The sequence below is a fragment of the Helicoverpa armigera genome, chromosome 17 (assembly GCF_030705265.1).
Source record: "Helicoverpa armigera isolate CAAS_96S chromosome 17, ASM3070526v1, whole genome shotgun sequence".
In the NCBI taxonomy this organism is placed as follows: Eukaryota; Metazoa; Arthropoda; class Insecta; order Lepidoptera; family Noctuidae; genus Helicoverpa; species Helicoverpa armigera.
In genome coordinates this window covers 1,052,867-1,075,913 of record NC_087136.1, presented here as the reverse complement: position 1 = coordinate 1,075,913, position 23,047 = coordinate 1,052,867, and the positions used below count along the sequence as shown (strand labels likewise).

Below are 23,047 nucleotides of genomic sequence, written 5' to 3'. Positions count from 1 at the left end.
AAACACCGACGAACTTTCTGCCAGCAATTAGTCCAAAACAAGGTTTAACCAATTTCTTAGCAATTGTACAAAATTCAAATTTAGAATACACTCTCACGCATGCTTGGCTAACCCTTTTGATGCTAGAAACATACTATAATCATTAAAACCCTTTGAAATACACGTAAGGTCCTTAAAACTAAGATTTCGCATAAGTGCCCGCTTTTTTGCAAAAGAGTGTATCTTTGAGTACTATATACTATAGACAAACAATACAAAAAAGGTTTAGTTATCAATTAATAAGAGAGATCTATGTTAATTACATTGAACAATAATTCCATAATTCCTAAGCGGAAGTCGACTAGTTCAAGGTTTGTGATAAGTACATGTAAATAAAGTAGGGTAACTATATTCAATGGCCAAATGTTGACACGTGCCAACACGGTAGTACCTAATGCAAGCAAGTCATTTGTATTTTTAGGGAGTGTGCACCATGCCGTTGTTTCCCATAAAATTTCCCTCATAGGAAGTGGTGCAGGGGAAGTTATAGGGGCCAATGCTAATTTGAATTGATTAATTCTGATAATAATTTTTAACTGCTCATAATAACTCTTCAGTATCAAAATCCATGTAGGCAGGTGGTCCCAAACAGTCTTGAAATTAAAATGAAACGTCAAAAACGAAGAGCACGGTTCTAAAGAGTGGATGTGAGAAGAGCCCGCTAGAAAGTGTCTACACTTCTTTCGAATGGAAGCATTAGCTCTGAGAAAATTATATAATGATCACAAAGACAGGGCCAACGACCATCTACAAAGCGAAACTAACCTAGGCTTACAATGAATGCGATAAGACTATAGGAATAGAGCGAGAACAAACCACGCAAAACTAATACGTATGCTAATCCAAATTGGTTTTGGTGTAACCGTGAATTCCATGATAAACTCACTGCCAAGCTCATATTTACATCATAAACCATGGGAATGAGAATGACGCTAGTGAGTATATTGCGTAGTTTTGCGTAAAATTTCACCAGGTTAAATATATCTGGTATACGAGTCGCTTGGAAACCGATGCTTCTTATATTCTAATATCAAACCTATAAAACGAATATTGAAAGAAGGTGACTAGCTACTATGCTATTAAAAGAAGCAGTTTTATATATGCTGATCAAGGTTATCTTGCTTATCTTGCTTGATCAAGGTTATCTTGCTTGTTAAAAAGGATGAGCTGCAAAAGCTTCCCATAGAGCAACATAAAAATCCTTCTATCTAATTGAGTTTCATAATTTGAAAAGTGTTCCAAACTCCAACTATGTGTATTGAGGGTTTTCCCAACACAGACCTTAAATATTACTCAGCCTTCACGCATTTTCAACTGCATTGTTAAACAGAGTGTTGTCACAGAAAATGTATTTAGAACTATGTCACTGTTAATCGGTACTGACCTACTTATAGTGACGAAAGTTTTAATTTATGTATTCTGATTAATTAGTCACATAGTTCAGGTGACTACAATCTAGAAGAAGCAATGAAGAAATTCGTTCCCAATCGCCCATAGCATCTCAGTTAATTCATACCGGCTATCCTATCCCTGGCCTCTGACATTTTAACGTCATCGTCAGGTCAGCCCACTGTTGTTTCAACGTCAGTTGTATCAAACATCTCGGCTTTCCATAAATATTTAGATGGGATCTATGACGTCACTAATGCGCTGCCCACAGCAACTACAATATCTGGTCTTGATTTATCGTAGGATAGTAAAGTACGCATCAATCGGTGGATAGGATTTACACGGAGCCATCGTAAATCTTTCGCAACGCTTTATTATTAGCAATTCTAGTCGGTTTCAAGTTTATTGATAGCTGAAATTGTATGCAGATGATATACGGTCTTGTGTAACTGTTGGACTTAAAATAATCTGATCATCACAATATACATACCTTTATATTCTGTATTTTTAAACCACTTGACCCAGTTATGCTCAAAGAATTCAACAAAATACAATGTGGTAGAAGTAAATATACGTGTTTATAAATGTGAATCAAAGTTAGCGAACTTACTAAACAAACTGAGATAAGATAAAAGGTAAATTGTACGCTAAGTGCAACTGATAAAACGCCGAGGCTCGTGTCTAATTGGGTTATATTTTTGTACTCAGATGGAGGACCATGAAGATGAACAGGAACATACAGACTCTGACGGTATGGACAGCGACGACCCCCTCACATGTACCGACACTAAGTACGGCAAGAGTTTCAGGTAAATCATTTAACTTTATGGACCTCGCCGCAGGTCATCTATGTATAAAGATAATTGCTAATTGGTATATCATAATAAAATATCAATCGGCTTTTAATGACCTCTAACTAATAATAAAATATTAATGGCTTCCTAAGTCATAAAGGTTTGTGCAATAAACAAAAGCAAATAGTTCAGTTTTCCAAGTAAATCTAAGCTGAAGAAAACGAGGATTTCGCGTGCATAGGAATTAAATTACACACTTTGTTCTTACAGGCACTTCACTCGAGAAGCTTTGCCAAGGCTGGACAACTATAGAAATGTGTTGTCGCTCCATGCAGCGCCCCGACCTACTTTAGATGAACTCCACAACGCTTCTTTATCAAGAAAGGTAAGGATCTATCAAAACTGGCCATGAATAGCATTATAGGAAACTTCCGCGTGTCGATCGAAGCTATATGTATAATCATTGAAGGAATGCCTTCGAACTTACGACCTCCTTAATGCACATAAGAGTAACTTTTCCATTAATAATGTGTTCTGCTCAATGAAATTAATGTACTTACATCTTCCAATTGATGGCACCGCACCCGTTTCCTGCTTCCCATAATCAGTCGACCTACTTAATTTCTACTACCATTACTGGTAAAGCTAACTTGAAGTACAGTCACGTGTGTCGTAAAAATTCAAGAATCACTCAACACGTGAATTGAAATCAACACAACTTGAACAATCATCGCTACTTTGTTAAGGAAAACTTGCATTAATATTCGATAAATAAACTTATTAATAATAAATCATCGTTCAATTGCGGTTGAACTGACCACATAAACTGGATACAGTACACAAGAAGAGTAATGACATGTAATAGAATACGCGTCAATAACATAATAATAGAATCGATATTCAGCTCTAAAAATAATGGCTTAACCGATGAAGATTATGTCTCAATATTGTGCATCTATCTTTGTACGGTAAACCACATAGCCATCATATTACAGTGAGTTACAGCATAGGTTTCCAACCATAAAATCTGACTAAGACCATAGAAGAATTATGTAGGGTCTCAAAATGAAAGGTATTTCAGCGAAGGAGACCGAATTTAAACAATATTTGGAAGGAGGGGGCCTGGGGGGTTTGGTGCAAATCAGAATAAGCATTTTTTACCTACCAGCAATTCCTGCTACGTCCCACATAGTTTTAATGAATGGTCCTAAATCACCTGCCACTTTACCTCTGTACTTCGTCTGAACCTTAACCCATAATAATTAGTTGTCCAGGTTGCTCATTGTGCTAATTGCGTCCATCAGTTAATTGGTCACGTTGTAAGACGTGGGAGAGACCTCTTCGGCAAACATGGTGTCCTGGTAATGGCGATTGGATAATATGTCGTTGATTTTCAGTGTTTCTTTGTCTAGATTTCGGGGGTTGTAAGCAACGAAACTGATTTTATAAGCTTCTTTCGAAGTCGTTTTCATTAAGGAAAATGCGTACATTTGGATGATGAGCTTATTTTTTCCCATAATTTCAAAAGTTCGTCAACATTCTTCTGCCTCCACCATATTTTTTTGTCTGGGTTAGCTTTAATACATTTGGATTTCACTATTCCTATTGCACCGAAATCATGATGTTCAATACTGGCGCCAGACTATTTACCTATCGTCTCATTTATCAAGAACCTCTTCAAATTCACACCGACCATTCAACAGATAACTTCAATCACTTAAGTGGACACGTTCCTTCACAGAATCGATGCCCTATTTCAATTACCGAGAAGACTCTCGAGGGCCATAAGTAGTTGCACAGACATCCGACCTTGTGTAACTTGATCTATTTAACAGCATTAACCCTTGCTCCATGGGATTACGGCCCGTGGAGTCCTGCACTTCGTTAAGTATTGCACCGTCCTGATCTCTCGACCTCTTTATTAGTGCTGCATGAATGAGTGTGCTTACGAGTGCTAGTACATCGTAATTAATGACTGATGCAATGACATGACGTCTGTAAGGCTCTGTTATTGTTTGCGATGCTAAGTGTGATTTGAAATGATGAGTTGGTGATGAGAGATAAATAATTAATTCTGTTTCATTATCGCCATGGCCATCTATGGTGTCATATTTTAAACGGATATGTTCTTTCTTAGGTAAATGAAAAGCAGATATGTTATAGCGATATCTTTACGCGTGATTGGGATAACTGATATAATGAGACCAGTTTTCTTCATAAAAAACATTATAACTGTTATGTTCCTCTGCGCATATACAAAGTAACAGCGGCTTTTGTTGACATTACCTAACAAATCCATTGCGTAGGCGAGGGAAGAAGAGATTATAGGATTAATTAGTTTGCTTCATTAGTCGCACAACTAGTCTGTTAGTTTGAGTAAGTAGAATCGTTTGAATATATGTACTGTCGTCATTCTCGACCTAGGCTGATACATAACCTGAACCTAAGTGTCGTTTCCTGTCCTACAGTCTTTGTCTAAAAATAAGTTTCTCAGAATTAGCAGTTTCCTACTTCTCAGTAATAAATTCAAACGACTTCGTTTGAATTTTGTGAAAAGGAAGGATCATGCGCTAGCTCGTTATTTACCATAATTTGTTCAGCATCATAATTACAGTGTTTAGTATGTACTATTTTAAGTTCTAGTGTTATGTTCACATAAATTATCAGCCGCATTTATTTGAATAGTGAGAAGTGCAACACATTCCTGGCTCCTGAAATAAATGGCTTTGACCTTACTTGCACTGAGCGATGAAGTTTATACGAGGTGGAACGAATAGTATAATCTCTATTTACATTTACGAGCTATTTTCTATTACCGTAGGTGTATATACGAGTATGGCGCATAGAAACGGTTTGGTAATACTTATAAGTAGCGTTCTGTTTCATCTTTCCGTCCAATCCATCCATGTTTACTTTGCTTTTACCTTTTCTTTCTGAATCTCCAAGTCTCTCATATCATCACTCGATCAGTAGTAGTACCATCACCACTCTAGGAAGCTTCATCTCAAAGATATGCTGTTTCTCCCTAGTTGGGTTACGGATCGTCGTCATGACCTTTTGGTACCAGAATTACTATATACCTAAATTTTGATATAGAAATAGGAAACTCGACAAGAAGAATATGAAGTTCTTTTGTTGGGTTTCGCCATTTTTTGTTTTCAAATATAATTTGGTGAATTCTGTTCGCAATTCAAAAAATCTGACTTCTCCTACCTTCATCTACAGCCTCAAGCCATAGAGAAGGACTTAGCAACACCAGCGCTGACGTCATCGAACATAAAGTTCGGCTGGATCAAGGGCGTGCTGATGCGATGTCTCCTCAACATATGGGGGGTCATGCTGTTCCTGCGGCTGTCCTGGGTCGTGGGGCAGGCGGGCGTGGGTTAGTACCTTTGATTTTTAATGAAGAATTATTTGTTGACTTTACTGTTAAATCATAATTTATGCAGTTTCGCTGTAAAGTCTGCTTGGCCAGGGCTGAATGGGCTGAATCCTCAACTGTATTTTTTTTTAGAGTCTGAATAACAGCCCAGAGACTTGATTTATTAAGTTTTGTAAATTTTTATTACATGGAATTTAGTCTGGCAAAATTCGCAACGAAAAAGGCGTCATGCCTTCTGCAAAAGTTTGAGTTTACTTTGTAAATGGAAACACGCCTTGTTCTTAATTTTTATTCTCCAAACAAAAACTATCAAATCGCAAGCTATATCTGGCGTCTAACATAATGTGGACAATAAAAGCGTAATGTTCCGGCAGCGCAGTCAATGCTCCTGATCCTCACTACGTCTGTGGTCACCACCATCACGGCGCTCTCCATGTCTGCCATCAGCACCAATGGCGTTATCAAAGGAGGTGAGGTTCTTTACTATACTTTGAATTTTTGGAAAACTAATGTGTAAAATGGGACTATATTAGTAAGACTTCGACTTGTCCCTTTGTTTGTCGTCTGCCGTCAGAAGCAATGGTATCATTATAGGAGGTTAGTTTCTTCATTAAACTTTGAATTATCGTTTTTAGGTTTCCGTACCTAAAGCGTAAAATGGGACTATATTAGTAAGAGTTTGCTGTCCGTGCGTCTTTATTTCATAAACCTGTGTTGTATTTTGCTGTCTCTTTAACAACAAACACTGTAAACTGTAATGAAATAAATATTTTAGGAGAGAAGAAAAATATTTTTTTTGGCCTTTTTTTAAGAGAGGAAGGAGGAAAACTCCGTGCGGGAGTCCAACTCGCATATGGACGGTTTCTTGAAGTATTATCAAGAATCTTCTTTAAAATAAACTGCACACCTTTAAATAATCACTACAGCACGACAAAGGTCTATATCCATACAATACGTATAATGGGTCATTAACAGAAGTAGTCTGAAGAATAACAAAGCCATCACACGCAAGATGGATTGCAAATTGCAAACTATAATCATGTTATTGTTTACTAAACAGAGACACGTGCGACTAGTACTATCAATCTATTGCAAAACTACAAGCTGAGTAATTCATTTATCATCAGGTACTCACATCATAATTAGGTACCTGCTATTCATTTTTAACACGCTTATTTCGGATCCGATTGATACTTCGATCCAGAGAACAAAAATGTATTAATTTTGTGAAAGACACCGAAAATGGGTCATATTGGCCATTACCAATGAAAAATATGTGGAATGGGTCAGCAATGCGATACGGCAAAGAACACATGAGGACATAGAACCACCTCTTTTCCAATAAACATAGGTACCTAAGAAAGAAAGAAAAATATTTTTAATACAAAACAAAATTTTTTGTCAACGAGATCACAGTTCAGCATATTATCAATGCCTGCTTACAATATAAATTAATATAATTTTGTTAATTATACTTTAACTATCTTCCCAGGTGGAACATACTACATGATATCCCGATCCCTTGGGCCTGAGTTCGGCGGGTCTATAGGCTTGATATTCTCCATGGCGAATGCTGTGGCGTGTGCTATGTATGTCGTGGGCTTCGGCGAGTCGCTAATCACGCTTATACCGGAGTCCGCTTATATGGTTGATAAAGGATGGGTACGTATTTTTACTGATAAGTTTTCTGGTGTTCAAGGATTAGATTTACCAGCCTCAGTAACATAATCTCTTCTAAATGAATCTTCAAATGTGAACGCAGGCTCAAAAAGACTATTGAGCAAGAGATGTGTACATTCCACCATTTGCCCACCGAGATTTTATTGCACATAAACAGGACAGAATATAAAAGGAAAACAACACGTTTGTGCACTCGTCATAATATAGACTCATAAAGAGCTTATTTTCAAAACATATTTTACTTAATTTATTTCAAAATATCTGAACAGCCAACGGCTACAACTATACTTAATCGATATTATACCATTCCACTGACTTCCCCCTTATATTCTTCCAGGACCAAGCAATCTACGGCTGTATAACAATAGTCCTACTAACGGGTATTGTAATGGTCGGCATGGAATGGGAGGCGAAGGCCCAAATAGTCCTACTGGTCATCCTACTGGCCGCCATAGCAGACTTCTGTATAGGGTCCATAATAGGACCTAAGAGCGATCTCGAATTGGCGCAGGGATTTGTGGGGTATAATTGTAAGTATTTTTAAGTACCATTTATCGGCATTTCTTCATTCGTTATCAGTATTTCAGTCGGCCATTGAAGTTTGAATGGTGAAATTTTGTATATAGTGTGCATAAAAGTTATTTTTGTAATCATTATGGTAATATATAACAGTCATATTTAATAAATGTGAGCTGTAAATACTATTTAGAAAATATGTTTTTTTTTTAATCTTTTTACAAAGGTAACTACAACGCGCATGGCAATAAAAAAGCTTTAGTAAATGATATTGATAAAAAAGTAATAAATTATATTACTTAAACTGTTAACGGTGCAATAAAAAAGATCAATGAACTTCTTTCATCACGCACTTGAAGACAAGATAATTATATTCTAAATACTGTTTATTTGTTTACAGGGACTGTACTACAAAGTAACATAGGACCAGACTACAGGTTCTTTGAAGGTGTGGAGCATAACTTCTTCTCTGTGTTCGCGATATTCTTCCCCGCCGCCACTGGGATATTGGCTGGTGCTAATATTTCCGGTGATCTTAAGGTAAGTTCTGAATTTCAACAGTTACACTCTAAGACTGTTTAGAACAGTATGAAATTATTTAATGGGAGACAATTGTTAGTTTTAAATTCATAACTAAACGTAATCGTAGATTTAGACAAGACTTGCATCATAACAAAAAATTGCAATCAATAAAAAATACATGCAAGTAAATTGTTTATAAACTGCATTTGTTCATAATTTGTTAACTTAAAATATGTACTGATGTATATTTTGCCTGAATTAGGTAGAACCTGTGCTGTTTAGACTTATTATAATAATGTAGCTCTAAACATAACTAACTCTCGCTTCTCGGTCTTTTGCTAAGATCAAAGAATAAAAAAGTGTAACTCTGTATACTAAACACAGACTTAATCTTTACAGGACCCTCAAAAATCAATTCCCAAAGGCACCCTCCTAGCGATCCTGCTAACCACCATATCGTACCTGGTGATAGCCCTCCTGGCGGGCTGGACCGTGCTGCGCGACGCGTCGGGGGACGTCGCGGATATCGCGGCGTGGACGATGGCCGACTGTGCTGTCAACCGAACCTGTGCCTACGGCCTGCAGAATAGTAATGATGTAGGTGTATTTTTTTTTAGTTGGTAATTGCAAATTTTTTTTTTGGTGATAGGATGAGTGGAAGTTGGTGAAATAAAATATATGGGGTAAATAAGTTATCATGATGTAGACATTTATTTAGCAGACTACGCATCCGAACGCGGAATCGGCGCGAACTTTGCGCCAATGTAACTGAAGTTGTCGAATAACCAACTTGGGAAATGTCAAGTTTTACAAGTTTATTGGTGCCTCTATTTTGAAAAAAATAACATTTCCTATATTACGTCATGACTTTTTGTTGTAACTAGAAATATCCAAGAAACGCACGAAAATATTATTTATTTCCTTCTGAATCTATAATGGCCTAAGCCATAACTATATATATCTAAATGACAATGGAAAACTATAATATATGTAATTTTTTACAGGTAATACGTCTTGTGTCAGGCTTCGGTCCACTGATCTACGGCGGTTGTTTTGCGGCTACTTTGTCATCTGCACTCGCGTCTCTTGTCTCTGCGCCTAAAGTATTTCAGGTATGTACATTACATACTATAAAATTAAACGTAATGGAGATTGAACCTAAAGTCAATCGTGTGGAGTTGATAATTGCATGTCAACGTTAAGGATTTGAAATTAATTGGTTATAACGAGGTAGAAAAGGGAATACATTTTCACTCTCTCGCTTGTTCTAGTTTTCAGTATAGACACTTAATTTTAATTTGTCACATGTATGTTTATGATTTTAACATGGTTACTCCCGCGCCCCATGGAAACTACATTCCGTACTCGAAACTATCGAGCAATAATATTTTCATGATTTTTGTACGTAACACTATAACTTTAATTGCAGGCGTTATGTCAAGACAAGTTGTACCCGTACCTGGAGTTCTTCGCGAAGGGGTACGGACAGAACAACGAGCCGGTGCGTGGATACGTGCTTACCTTCGTCATCGCTGTTGCCTTCATACTTATGGGTAAGTTCATATTAATATACTTTCTCTTTTTGGGTACTATATACTTTAGTTTACATAAGTATACGCAACAAGCTGTTCCATACAGATTCACCCGCGTCCAAGGTTCTTTCCATACCCAGATAAAACATAGCCCATGTTCAGCGCAGATAGTGTAGCTTCCTAACAGTGAAAGAAAGACGAAGACAGTGTTTCTGCAATCTCAATCAAATGAAGCAGCAAATCTTTTTATGTAAGTTTCAGAAGTCAAACTAATGATGTTATCCATTCACAGGTGGTTTGAATCAGATCGCGCCGCTAATCTCGAACTTCTTCCTGGCTGCGTATGCGCTCATCAACTTCTCTACCTTCCACGCCAGTTTAGCCAAGCCTGTAGGCTGGAGACCTACTTTTAGGGTAAGTTATTTTATAATACCAGCAAATATAACAAAGTAGTAATTGGGAAAAATATTTTATCGATAAAATGTATATATCGATATTTTTGTCTTTACATAAGATTAATATTTCGGTATTTTTTTATTCATAAACATTTTTTTTTCGCACCATTATGATCTCTGCATATTTAAATAAATACGGTATTTGTTCTGCCTCTGTTTTTCTTAGCAACACATATAAAATAGTAAAGTGTTATTTTTGTGTAACTTTACATTTAAAATACTCCTTTACGTGGCTTAATGGGGTAACAATTAATTTTAAGCCTAATTTAAGTAGTTTTTTCTTCAATTTCCTTTATCAATAACATAATATTTCAGCTGTACAACATGTGGCTGTCGCTGGTGGGCTCGATCCTGTGCGTGGCGATAATGTTCGTGATCTCGTGGATCACTGCGCTCGTCACCTTCGCCTTCCTGCTCACGCTGTACCTGCTCGTGTCTTATAGGAAGCCGGGTCAGTATTTATCTATATAATTGGAGCATATGATCTGAAAATAGAAATTCAGCTTGTTTTTGTACAGATATTCAAATACAATAAGTTCTGAATTCGTCGTGCACTGTAAAGGACTATTTTTTCAAACCATTATTTTTTATAGTACATTTACAGAAAAAAGTATGGCTCACCTATCTTTATAACAGTAAAGAGGGGGAAAAGATGCTGCATGTTATTCAATTCCCAAACCTTCAAGTGGTTTCTGGCGATGAAGTAAACTGTAAAACAATTTATTTCGTATTATGATTGCACAATATGTTGTTCAGTTACTTCAGTAACGTTATGAAGTGACAAAAAGTAATAGCAATGTATACGAATGTTGTTAGACGTGAACTGGGGCTCGACGACGCAGGCGCAGACGTACAAGGCGGCGCTCAGCGGCGTCTACCATCTCAACGCCGTCACCGAACATGTCAAGAATTACAGGTATTGTATTTTATTTATAAGGGAAAATAAACAATTACACAATGCACTGGTACTTAGCTGCACCCGGTTACTCCAACATAGTTGGGAAAAGGCTTGGAAGATGATGATGAAACAATTGCAATATAATATCATTTATTATAATAACAATGACGGCGTCCAGGCTTATAGTCGGCCACGGTGGCTGATCGCTTTAAGGAGATCAACCAACTGCGCAGGACATTTATAGTCCACAAGCATTTGCACAGACAGTGTACTCCACACTTCCTCACCCTCTTAGCCTAATGGGACATTAGTTCGATTGGAGAGAAAGAGGATTATAAAATCCACAGTATTTAAATGAATAAAAACTAAAGAAAAGTTCTTAATTTCACTTGCATAACTATTTCTGGTAATAGAATGAACTAATCACGTACAATGTTCGTTGTCCACAGGCCTCAGATCCTGGTGCTGACGGGCTTCCCGGGCGAGCGGCCCATCCTCACAGACTTCACTTACCTGCTCACTAAGGGACACTCGCTCATGCTATGCGGACATATAATGCAGGTAATACAAGTGTTTTATTATATCATACCAATTGTGGTTTTAAATGTTTCCAAAAGTCTAAGTACATGCCAAGAGTCTTAGAAATATTGAGTTTTCTTTAATAAATAAGTTGTTTATGTATTGAACATATAGCTGATACCTAGTTTTATATTTTTCAAGAATTTGCTGCTTTGAGGAGACTACATTAATATTATCTTAATATTTACTCAATTAAGACCCTCAAAATCTACCCAGAGTGCCAGAAACCCACAGTGAACTCATTAGAAATGGCACAGCAAAAAATTAAAGGACTGTTTCCATTAAAGAGATTGCTCTTAGAGACAAGACCGCCCATTATGTCACCTACTTTAACTAAATTTAACATCAAAAATGTAAAATTGGTACCTCATAAAGTATATATCTATCTATTCCTAGGGTCAAGTGAGTCACCGCGGCCGCGAGGCGCTGTGCAGCCGCGCCTACCAGTGGTTCACGCGCCGCAAGATCAAGGCCTTCTACTCCATCGTCGACGACGTGGGGTTCAAAGACGGCGCCAGTGCTCTTGTACAGGTAAATTTATGCTTGAGAATAAAATTAAATTAAAAAATACATTAAAAAATCCCATGTGATAAACCACCTCCTGTTGGGAAGCCGCTTTAAATGAATTAAAGATTCATAAAAAACAAACGATTTATGTTTGTGGTGTGATGACATTTTTTGCTAACTCGTCCTGCACAAAACTGTATTACAATTTCACTTCATAATCTATTCCCATAAAAGAGGAGGTTTTAAATTAGGCCTAAACGTTAGTAGAACCATTTTATTGTCGCATAAGTAGCTTTCAAATAAGTTACTTCTCTGAAGTCAGCCATTCTACGCTTCGCATAATAATATGCTGAGAATTATATTGTTCATACATTTTTACTATCTTAAAGTTATTCATAGCTAACTCCGGCCAAGTAAAAAACTGCGTGAATGTAAAATAAAACTGTATTAATGGATGATTTATTTGCAGGCTAGTGGTATCGGCAAGTTGAAGCCAAACATTCTACTGATGGGATTCAAAGAGAACTGGCAAACGAGCGAACGAAACGAAATTGTCGACTATGTTGAAGTTATGCAGTAAGTACAATTTTATTTGTCTAATTTTATAATGATGATGATGTCCTCCTAGCCGATTATCGGCTACTGCGGCTGTTCTCATATAAGGAGATTAGCCAACTGCGCAGGACTATAGTGCACGAGCATTTGCGCAGACACAGGTGCACTCACTATTCCTTCACTCTCATTGCGCGATGGGACGACTATCCGACACCACCGGAGAGAGATTACAAGCAGAACCGACATTTACGTGCTCTCCTGTGCAAATCACAACATATGATTGGTATAATAACATTTACATATTATCCGTAGCAAAGCACTAGACGTGCACATGGCGATAGCATTACTCCGTGTCGAAGGCGGGCAGTATTCATCCGACGCGCTGGACGACGACCTTCAGGCGTACCTCTCCGATGTCAATCTTAAGGACCTCTCTGCTTTCTCACGTATGTATAGAACCTACTACATCAGGCTACTACAGTCTGTCAAGAGATCTTCAACTTTATTTCTAAAGGATAAGGTTCAATGTTGATTGGGTATATCTTACAACACTATTCACGTTTCTGTAATAGGCTGTCTGATAGAAGAAGTTTCAAATCGGACCTATAATAATGGAGTGTAGTGTGGCCAAAAAACAAAATTGATTCAGAATTCAAAAGCTGAAGAGTGAAAAATATGTATTAGTTTTAGATAGTCTTAAAAATAAATAGTACGCTTTGTACGTGGGTGGAGCCGCGTCTGAAAGCTGGTGCTTAATAAGTGAAGGCCTCTAGAATTTATAGGTCTATTTGAACACTTATAAATTCGTCATGGATTAAAAAAAAACTATGGACAAATAATAAAATGGTACAATTGTGTAACGAATAAGATAATTAAGTTTACGAATTACCATTGCAGATCCGTAAAATAAAATTAATATTTCTGAATCTATTATAGGCACGCTTTTATATAGCGGCAACTTGCTACAAAAACATAAATAAATTACAGAAATAGATTTCAATGCGAATCAGCAAAAACACGTTACAAAACTTAGATTTCCGTCGCTCAATGCGCGGAGCGTTTAAATCAGACTTATTGTGAAATACAAGTAAGGTTCATGACTTTACAATTTATCTAAATCAGCCCTAACCGAGACGAAAACATTGTACAATATTGCCGTAGGCCTACTGACACCATATCCGATACAATTACATGTAGGAAACTGCACCAAATCGATTATAAACATCGATACTATTCGTAGTCTCGATTCTTACACTCTTCGCTGTATTAGTGATAACGAAATTTTCCGCTAGTGTTCTAAATTAATTTTAATGGGTGTTAGATAAATATGTTATATGACTAACTAATCGATTATCATCGCCATTAACTTACTTTCGATCGTAGTTTTCATTTGTTTATTAATAACTCTTTACGTCTGCTGCGAAAAATGCGCCTATGACTTTGTTCTTCTTTAAAAAAATATTAATTTTGTATCACAGACAGCGAAACGAAAGCATGATGCAAGCGATGTATTTTCTTGAATGGAAAAAATCGCTTCCGAATCGACTTCGTTTCGCTTTAGCGTTTGACATAGTCGATAAAACAATTTATGGCGTATTTTTGGTAGCAAATATCATGTGTATCACGCAGCCATCACACATCGGCTTCTGTTTAGGTTCCATGGGCGATAACAAGGAATCTAAGTCCACTGAGAGCCTCAACACGCATTCCAGAGGTGAGTCGCCATTTTTCTTTACACATTTTGAAAAAAAAAAAAAAAATTTTTTTTGGGAGTTTTTGTAGTTGACTTTAGGTATCATTCCTATGCGTTTATAGACTCATCGACCAAGCATAAATAAATAGCAGCATTGATAAATAAAGAATCTTTACTTGTCTGTTAACTTTTCTCGGTCGGTGGGACTGTAAATCCTATTTTGAGTGTTTTTATCTACTTTTTAGAATCCTAATTACTATTAGTATCTACTTCTAGATCTTTTTATTGGTGCCTTGGTTTTTTATATTAGAGTTGCTTTACTATATACTTGCTTTGCTTATTTAAATGTGATATTTAGTGTCTAACTTATGTAGGTTTTCCATTATCCAGCATATCGCCAAGACTCTGGTTTTGTAAATAAAAATCTTTTTATATTTTATTTTATATTAAGTTTTGACCTAAGTTCATCAGTTCGATACAGATACAGGACCCACTTTGCATCAGTTTCTCATTATAAAATAAACATTGTAATGTAGGTAGCAGTATGTCAGACGTGTCACTGGGGTCGCCGGACCTGAGACGCGCCGTGTCTGCGGACCCCGGCGCTAGCAAGGAAAATGGTCCGAAAACTGATGATAAAGAGAGGTAATTTTTTATTTAGTGTTACAACATTAATGTGTTCATACATTTAATTATTGTTTTTCAATTAGGTACTTACAATATTTATTTGTTTTTCTACGATATTAATAAACACAAAGTTTAAAGAGACACATTTACGAACACAATAGGGTAGTGTCCAGGGTCGAAATAATGAAATAATATTTAGTCCGCTTTTTAGATAATCAAAAATATTGGATACGTATTTTTTCTTATATAATACACTTAAAAAATTAGGAGTGGGGGCCTTTTACGTCACAGTGTCCTGAAAATTGTAGCAACTTGTGACGTCACACTCAACTTTAACACGCTATATCTTAACAAGTTCTGATCCAATTTAAAAAAGAAAAAATACGTATCGCTTAATTTTGGACAATCTACAAGACGGACTAATTATTATTTTTTAGGAAACTAGCCTATTATACCTTTTATGACTTACCGCTACCTCAAAAGTTAATTTACATTATGTCATAAACATGTAATGATATTTTTGACTGCTAAATCATGTACACTTTATAAATCTGTAACAAATCGATGAAAACCAAAAAAAAAACTAACCCCACTCTATTTCCTCAGTCAAAGCAAAGGGCTCGGCAACGTGGTCCGTCGCGCGTTAGGCACGACTCGCACGCGTCGCACGTCGTCCTTCACTTCAGTGGAACAGTTCACTAAGAGGCAGGCCGGCACCGTGGATGTGTGGTGGCTATATGATGATGGAGGTAAGAATGTACCATATTTTATAGTCATGAAAATACTCTTTTTTATGTAAACGTTATTTTTTATGTCACGTTATTTAAAAAATAATAGGTACATATTTAGTTTAGTGTAGGCTCCCTGTCAAATACACATTGCTACAAGTATTGTTTTTGTAAAAATAGTGTAACTAAAAGGCTTCTTTATACCTTGCCTTTAGACCTACGCAAGTTAGTCTTTACCTTGCTCGTGGAAACTAAAATTTCAGACTTATAGGTTTCCTAATGATTGTTCTTTAGATATTTAATTTGAAATTATAGAGCATCTGCATTTATTTGTCAATGTTAACTTTTGTACACAGGTCTAACCCTACTCCTGCCATACATATTATCAACTCGGCGGGCGTGGTCGTCCTGCCCTCTGCGGGTGTTCACTCTAGCCAATAAGAACACAGAACTTGAGATTGAGGAGCGAAAGTGAGTATACTGCACAAAACTTATCAATGTCAAGTCAGCATAATTTAGAAACCCTGGAAGTGGCTTATAAAGAAAACACCATATAAAATCCTTTTGCAACACTGGAAATACATAGCTGCAAGTTCAGCATTAACGCCCTTGCGATTTATTCGTTTAACCATAATTTAAATTATGACCAGAAATAGCTGCAGTTTAAAATTTGGTTACTCTGACCTCTGACAATTTTGCGCATTCAGGATATAGAATAGAAGGATGTTAAAAGCTTAATCTCTCCTCAGCATGGCGTCTTTACTATCAAAGTTCCGGATAGACTATTCTGCGCTGAAGATGGTGGCGGACATCACGCGGCGGCCGAAGGACTCCACGCTCGCATACTTCGACAAGCTCGTCGCGCCCTTCAAGTGTGCCGATGATGATAATTGTAAGAATTTATTTATTTACTACCAAATAGTACAAAGGCAAAGCTTATTTCATAAGCAATCTTTTCCGAAAAATAATATGTTTGTTGTTTGTTAATAATCTATTTTTTATCTCGGATGTAAACGTAGAGGGGGTATGTTGATATTTTTATGAAAGTAACTTGGTTATTGAATGGAGATAGAGGTCAGAAAGTGTGTTCACCCGATTTTTTCCCGACTGCCTGTGACGAAATGCTTCTGAGGATACATAATATAATGTATATGTATGTCTGTGTAGTGTTGGCTTCATTTATACATGTACTACCTGGTTTCTGAGATTTCCAACTTATGAATAGATACGTGTGTCCTGTGGGTCTTTAGAATTGTGAGCACCATAACAAAAATTTTGGACATCATTAACTCCTTTTTACCTTCCAGCCGGCATAACAGAAGCGGATCTCCTCGCCGCTCAAGATCGCACCCATCGGCACCTGCGGCTCCGCGAGCTGATCGCGTCACACTCATGTTCCGCGCGGCTGGTGTGCGTGACGCTGCCCATGCCGCGGCGCCGCGCGGTCGTTCCGCCCGCGCTGTACCTCGCCTGGCTGCACGCCATCGCTACGGCTGCTGATCGGACGCTGCTGGTGAGGGGCAACCATGCTGCTGTACTCACCTTCTATTCTTAAGACCCTAGACTATGTTGGAAGTAATTTCAGGTTGCGCAATTTTGCGCAGGTTTAGCGCAAGATTTTGACAGTTATATACAAGCCTTCTTAATAGCTTAAAAAGAGATGTACGGTCGTGCTCTTTCTAATCTTATTTACAAGGACATTTGTAAAGCAGTGTCAGTATTTACATACCCTGTTGGTGAGAGGAAATCATCCTACCGTTTTCACGTTTTATTTTTCGGTTCGTAGATGTTTAAAGAGTTTTTCATATATCTTAGCGCAGATTTTGTGCAAAAGTGTCTTGTGTGATGAAGGTAACAATTGATCCTTACAAACAATACTGTTTTTAAGGAAGTACGATTTCCTCTGAAAACCAGAGCGATAAGATGTTGTCCTCCTATTCCTTTTGAACAGTATATTTTTCTACTGTATAATATGTGTAGCTATATCGTGCATAACTGTTCGCGTAAACACAACTTTAGAGAACAAAAAGCCCTCGATATTAGTTTTCCATAATCATAATAATCCTTATGCATAATACTCACTTCGGTTTTAGAGTATTTTAAACACTAACCCTTATGTGCTAGTGATCGTATCTTCTAAGATATATGCTCTCCTAGTACCTACATGTAAATTTTTTACCAGTACAAATCTAACCAAATATTTGTAATATTCACGTAATGTATGAAATGCAAGTTTTATTTAGGTTTAACTTAGATGAATTTACCAGTGTGTTTAGAATATTGTTTTAGTATTTTTAATATCTAATCATTCCATTATGTCGTGGCCTCAATTTCCGTGTGTATTGTGCTACAATTTCATGAATATTTTCTTTATTTAATTTTTGGTGACGACTACTTATGCTTCGATTATAGCTTTTGTCAATCGATTCGAATTTAAATCGAATCGAAATTCTAACCCTGTGTTTTTTTTCAAACACAACCGAATAAAACTCGGAGCATACATTTTGTAATAGTTTCGAAATCAAATTGAGGTTACGTCCGAGTATGTAATACTAATGAAAGTACAAATAGACATGACGTGTGCTGTTTTATTATTATTTAACTTTGTGTGTTGTTTGTTTATACAATTTATTTATCTATTTACATTGATAAATCTGTACATTGATGATCTGATCTGGAGATCTTGTAGTTCTTGAAACAATTAAGCTTTTATTGAAACTTACAATTGGGAACGTAACATGGGCTCATAGCAAATGGGGATAATTTAAAATGACCCATTTAAGTACATTATTCTTTCTAAATAATGTATGAAAATGAGCTCATGGTGCCCTAGGAATAATAGTTTATAATAGGTTAGTATACTTATCTAGGTAAAAACTAATCTCTTTTAATTAGAATACTACCAAACTACGAATCTGGCAACACAGCCCAGTGGCCCTATATATAAATTCTGAACAAGGTTGCCTTATGAAATAATTGTTGGCAGTCTAAAATACATATTTTTATCGAATATTTTGCTAACGATGTACAATTTTATATACATTATATTTTTATTATTTTCTTGTACTAGTGATTTGTGAGTCTCTATATATTGAATGAAGTGATTTTTTATAGGATAATTGGATAAGAGCCCTATGCGGCTTGATGTATTTTTGCTAAAACAATGTAATACTTTAGAGGAATTTATCCCGAATTTGACAAAAGTGGGGATTTTCGGGGTTGTCATTATAATAAGCACGAATTGTGTAAGGACTGGCGCAAATTAAGTTTGGCTGCATATTTTCGCGAATAATATTTTTTTCCATATAAATAGTTATTGGAAGATGAAAATAACTTGCCCCAAAAATACAATTTACATTGTTATAACAGTTTGCGCCAATCCTAAATTATTTTTTTAATACTAAGATCATTTACAGTGAAATCAAAGTTACCAATGAGTGTATGTTTTTTATATCAGTGTGCGTACATTTTACTAAATTATTTGCATCTAGTGTTAATTATTTGTATTAACTTATTAACAGTTGTATTTTATTTTTGTGTGTATATGTGACATTATGTTTTATTTATACATTGATTTTCTTAGACCTTTTTATTCTTATTAGTATTTTAGCGATATTTGACCCAACCTCGTAATTTATTTTATCGTTTAACGTATTCTTGTACAAATAGTGTAAACAAAATGAATTGTGATTAAATGAGTTGATGATGATACAAATGTTTATTTTTTTTTAAATAATTATGAGTAGGTACATATTTAATTGATATTGCTCTTAGTTGTAAATCAAAATCAAAACTATTTTTAACTGGTCTTTATTATGTTATGTAACCAGCATTGACCCCAACTTTTATCCTCAAAGCGGCAAGTTGCACAATGCATAAGAATGGTCCTAAATGAGAACCTTGGGGAACTCCAACAGTCATGCTGTAGCTCTAGTTGGTATTCGAATTGATATGAACGTGTTTTGATTAGTGTGAAGATCGCTAATAACAACAATAAGATCTTATTACTGTAATAGACTAGTAGACAGCAGTCCCCAATTAGTTAATTTATGACACCATGGTGTCAATAGCCTTAAACAGTTCTACAAACAAGGCTACACTTGTACAAACTATTTTTTATATTTATTTTCGTGTCACGTAAATATCTATAACAAAGGTAAAAACCTATGAAAATAACTTGTTGAATGTCTGTCATGGATGGAAATATCACGTATGGCCATGGCCAAGTGCGCTGTCGAGAATGCGATGCAGATAAGTAATTAATATCTCTCTTAACCTACTCATACCCAACAGAAACAGGTTTAATTGAAAAAGCTGCAGTGAACACGGAAATCATGCTTCAGCTAAAGTTATAACAGAACTGTAAATTATTGCTTTAGCGCTGCTTTCAGGCCGACCTCATATTGTATTTGCCAAGTGCATCCAGTCAGCGCAGCATTAGCAAATACACCGTATCTATGCGATTTATTCGTTTTCTAATACCGATGGCAGAATGCAACGATTATCTCGGTGCGTCTTGTTGAGCAGCGGCCGGTGGTCGAGTCAGTCGGTTCGCGCGCGCGCCTCTCGACGCACGCGTTTTCCCGCCAGCGGACTTACGAAACAACCCGTTCCACGCCCTGTTTTCGAAAAAGTGTGATAAACAAACTTTTTTTGTGTTAGTAAACTGAGTGTTGTGTGTTCGTGTTGAGTTTTATTTATATTTATCGTTAGTGGTGGCACAATCCGGATCTAAGGGACAGTCTTTCGAGGTAAACATGTGATTATGTTTTTAATTTATTTTTTAAGCACGTACATGATATTGCTTTGTTATTTTTTGTTTTGATTTGAATGAATGGAATTAATTTTCTTTTATGTTTCGTAGATGTTTTTGTTGCCAGTTATTGGTTTGAAGGTCCGTAGTAACACACCTATTTTAGAACATAGAGCTGTAGAAAGGATTGCGTTCCTTACCTTGAAAGTTAATGTTGTGCTAAGAGTTATTCTTATTTACACAACTTGTCTTGTGGAATTATAATAAAACTGTATTTTAATTTATAATTAACATCAAATTCTTTATCACATTTGATTCTGAAGTTTTTATCTAGGTATGTCAGGTTCCTCAAAAATATTTGTTGTCTATGTGGAACATTCCTGGAGACGAGATATTGGGAAGATAAAAGCTTTTGTATTCTTATCATTCGTCAGGCTTATCATTCACGAGAACTGTGTCATAAAATAGGTCTACAAAACTTTACGATGAATTCTTGATTAGGTATTTACGTTAAGAATTTGTCGCCACCGTTTCCACGCCTCTGCGCGGCTTGCAGGACCGCCGTCCAAACTCAACTCGGATGGTGGGCGAGCGTGTTCCATTATTTTTGTCGATAAAATTGCACCAAAATACGTATTTTCCTCGCTGCTTATCTGAACTAGAGTTACCAATGCAATAATCCCGGTTTTAATTTATGTTCATTAAGAAAGTAGTAATTTTAAAGGCCTTTTCAGAATTAATCGCGTAAATATTTTCCCGCTTAACTTTTCACAATTTCGACAGCCTTCAATTGATTTTTTATTTGATTAACAAACTATTTACTTAATTGAGTTTCGCGGGTTTATTTATAACCCATTAAACGCCCACCCAGTATTTGTATCAAGATACATTTTCCATTAGCATTATTTACCTTTCTGCCTTTTTATTTAAAAACAAACCTGATTTGTTTTTTTTTATAATTGCTCTAAAAAGTATCAATATCAGATTATTTTTTTAAAGATGTTTGTTCTTGTTTATGTTCCTTTAGAAGTGAATAATATTATAGTCTTTGGTTCGGCGTCTCAAGATAAAATGTTACAATGTCCTGCAGTAATTTATTGAGTTGACAATGACATCTTGTTAGCCCTGTTAAACTGTTGTCCTTTTGTTGGCTTTGCCGCCAACTGACACAGATTAGTTCAGAAACTTGTTTATCAAGTTTAATGTTTTTGTTTTTTGTTCTTTAATATGGCCATAGTTGGTATGATGATTTTTAAGAGGCAGGTCACTGAGAATCAGAATTCTACGACGTAGAACGTAAATGTTTGTATTTTTTTTGGTTTTTCGATTTTTTGTTCTAATTTTTCATATCTGTATGAAGCAGGCTTTAATGTCCGTTTCCTATGAAAATAAACGATTCGACTCGATGGAATAATCGTCTAGTGCTACAATGGGCAAAACGAATCGTTTCTTGTTCTTACTAACCGGGCATTAGTAATAAGTAATAACAGCCATTAATTAAAAACCAAAACAATGCAACAATTTAGCACATCCTCATTAAGATTCTTTTCTCCGCAATACACGAACATAACTGAATCGCAATACCAATAACTTTCTTCAAAATTAATTATCGACGCGCATTTAACACTTGTATCGGCATTCCCGAAGTGGGGCACGTTGGAACAAACCAACTTTGCGGATGCATCTTTCAGTAGGGCCATCACTTGAAGACTTGGCAACTCCTGTGAACCATGGACATTTGAATAGTTTTTTTCCTTCAACACTAAATATTTGCATATCATAAACACTAAAATTACTTCCTTAGAGACCTACATCAGCTTCAATAGCCTTCGAGCTATCGTCAGGATATTGAGTCAGGACAGGAGTGGCTAAAGTTTAAAGCTAGAGTCATTTACGGGATGTTTCCTCTGACATTTTTGCAAAACCATCAAACAATCCTTGGATCCTTCTAAACCATACGTGGAATTCCTTCCTGACAGCCCTACTGACTCAGGCGCTACAAAAGTGTATCATTTCTGTGATCTCGCGCAGTATGGCATCCGATACTAGTTCTGGTGGCTGGCCACTGTTCCGCAGTACGATTCCGTTATGTCCAATTAAATGCACGCGTGCCAAGCATCTTATGTTATTCGCTGATTTATTTATGTGGTTGTTTTTTGAAAACATGCTTCTCAAAACTGGGAGTTTTAATTGACATGACAATTATTTCCTGATTCTTGATCACTGAAGTTGATATAACGAGAAAACGTTTCGTCAATATCAGCCCTATAAATGTGGCTGCTTGATGAAAATGTCACCTGAATAATCCAAATATGCTAAAGCTGAACAGTTTGTTTGCTTGTTTGAAAGCGCTATTTTTAGAAATGACTGGACCGATTTGAAATATCTTTCAGTGTTA

The 23,047-nt window shown here is 36.4% G+C and overlaps 2 protein-coding genes across 4 annotated transcripts in view; both read left to right on the top strand.

Moving 5' to 3' along the window:
• LOC110376910 (bumetanide-sensitive sodium-(potassium)-chloride cotransporter) overlaps positions 1-19,611 on the top strand; it is a 31,240-nt gene extending 11,629 nt beyond the window's left edge. Inside the window, exons 2-24 of the mRNA XM_064038917.1 lie at positions 2,137-2,237; positions 2,493-2,607; positions 5,448-5,604; positions 5,979-6,074; positions 7,097-7,266; positions 7,622-7,814; positions 8,201-8,340; positions 8,722-8,919; positions 9,327-9,434; positions 9,752-9,875; positions 10,147-10,268; positions 10,625-10,760; positions 11,126-11,225; positions 11,657-11,768; positions 12,183-12,317; positions 12,763-12,869; positions 13,161-13,294; positions 14,503-14,562; positions 15,078-15,186; positions 15,775-15,917; positions 16,253-16,367; positions 16,646-16,788; positions 17,204-19,611. Of these exons, the coding sequence (XP_063894987.1) occupies positions 2,137-2,237; positions 2,493-2,607; positions 5,448-5,604; positions 5,979-6,074; positions 7,097-7,266; positions 7,622-7,814; positions 8,201-8,340; positions 8,722-8,919; positions 9,327-9,434; positions 9,752-9,875; positions 10,147-10,268; positions 10,625-10,760; positions 11,126-11,225; positions 11,657-11,768; positions 12,183-12,317; positions 12,763-12,869; positions 13,161-13,294; positions 14,503-14,562; positions 15,078-15,186; positions 15,775-15,917; positions 16,253-16,367; positions 16,646-16,788; positions 17,204-17,451 (3,066 nt within the window). The 3' untranslated portion in view covers positions 17,452-19,611. The remainder of the gene's footprint in view (positions 1-2,136; positions 2,238-2,492; positions 2,608-5,447; positions 5,605-5,978; positions 6,075-7,096; positions 7,267-7,621; positions 7,815-8,200; positions 8,341-8,721; positions 8,920-9,326; positions 9,435-9,751; positions 9,876-10,146; positions 10,269-10,624; positions 10,761-11,125; positions 11,226-11,656; positions 11,769-12,182; positions 12,318-12,762; positions 12,870-13,160; positions 13,295-14,502; positions 14,563-15,077; positions 15,187-15,774; positions 15,918-16,252; positions 16,368-16,645; positions 16,789-17,203) is intronic.
• A 773-nt stretch (positions 19,612-20,384) lies between these two features.
• LOC110376897 (uncharacterized protein) overlaps positions 20,385-23,047 on the top strand; it is a 70,345-nt gene continuing 67,682 nt past the window's right edge. For all 3 annotated transcript variants that reach the window (XM_021335534.3, XM_021335532.3, XM_049846118.2), the window contains exon 1: positions 20,385-20,647. The gene's annotated coding sequence lies outside the window, so the exon portion shown is untranslated. The remainder of the gene's footprint in view (positions 20,648-23,047) is intronic.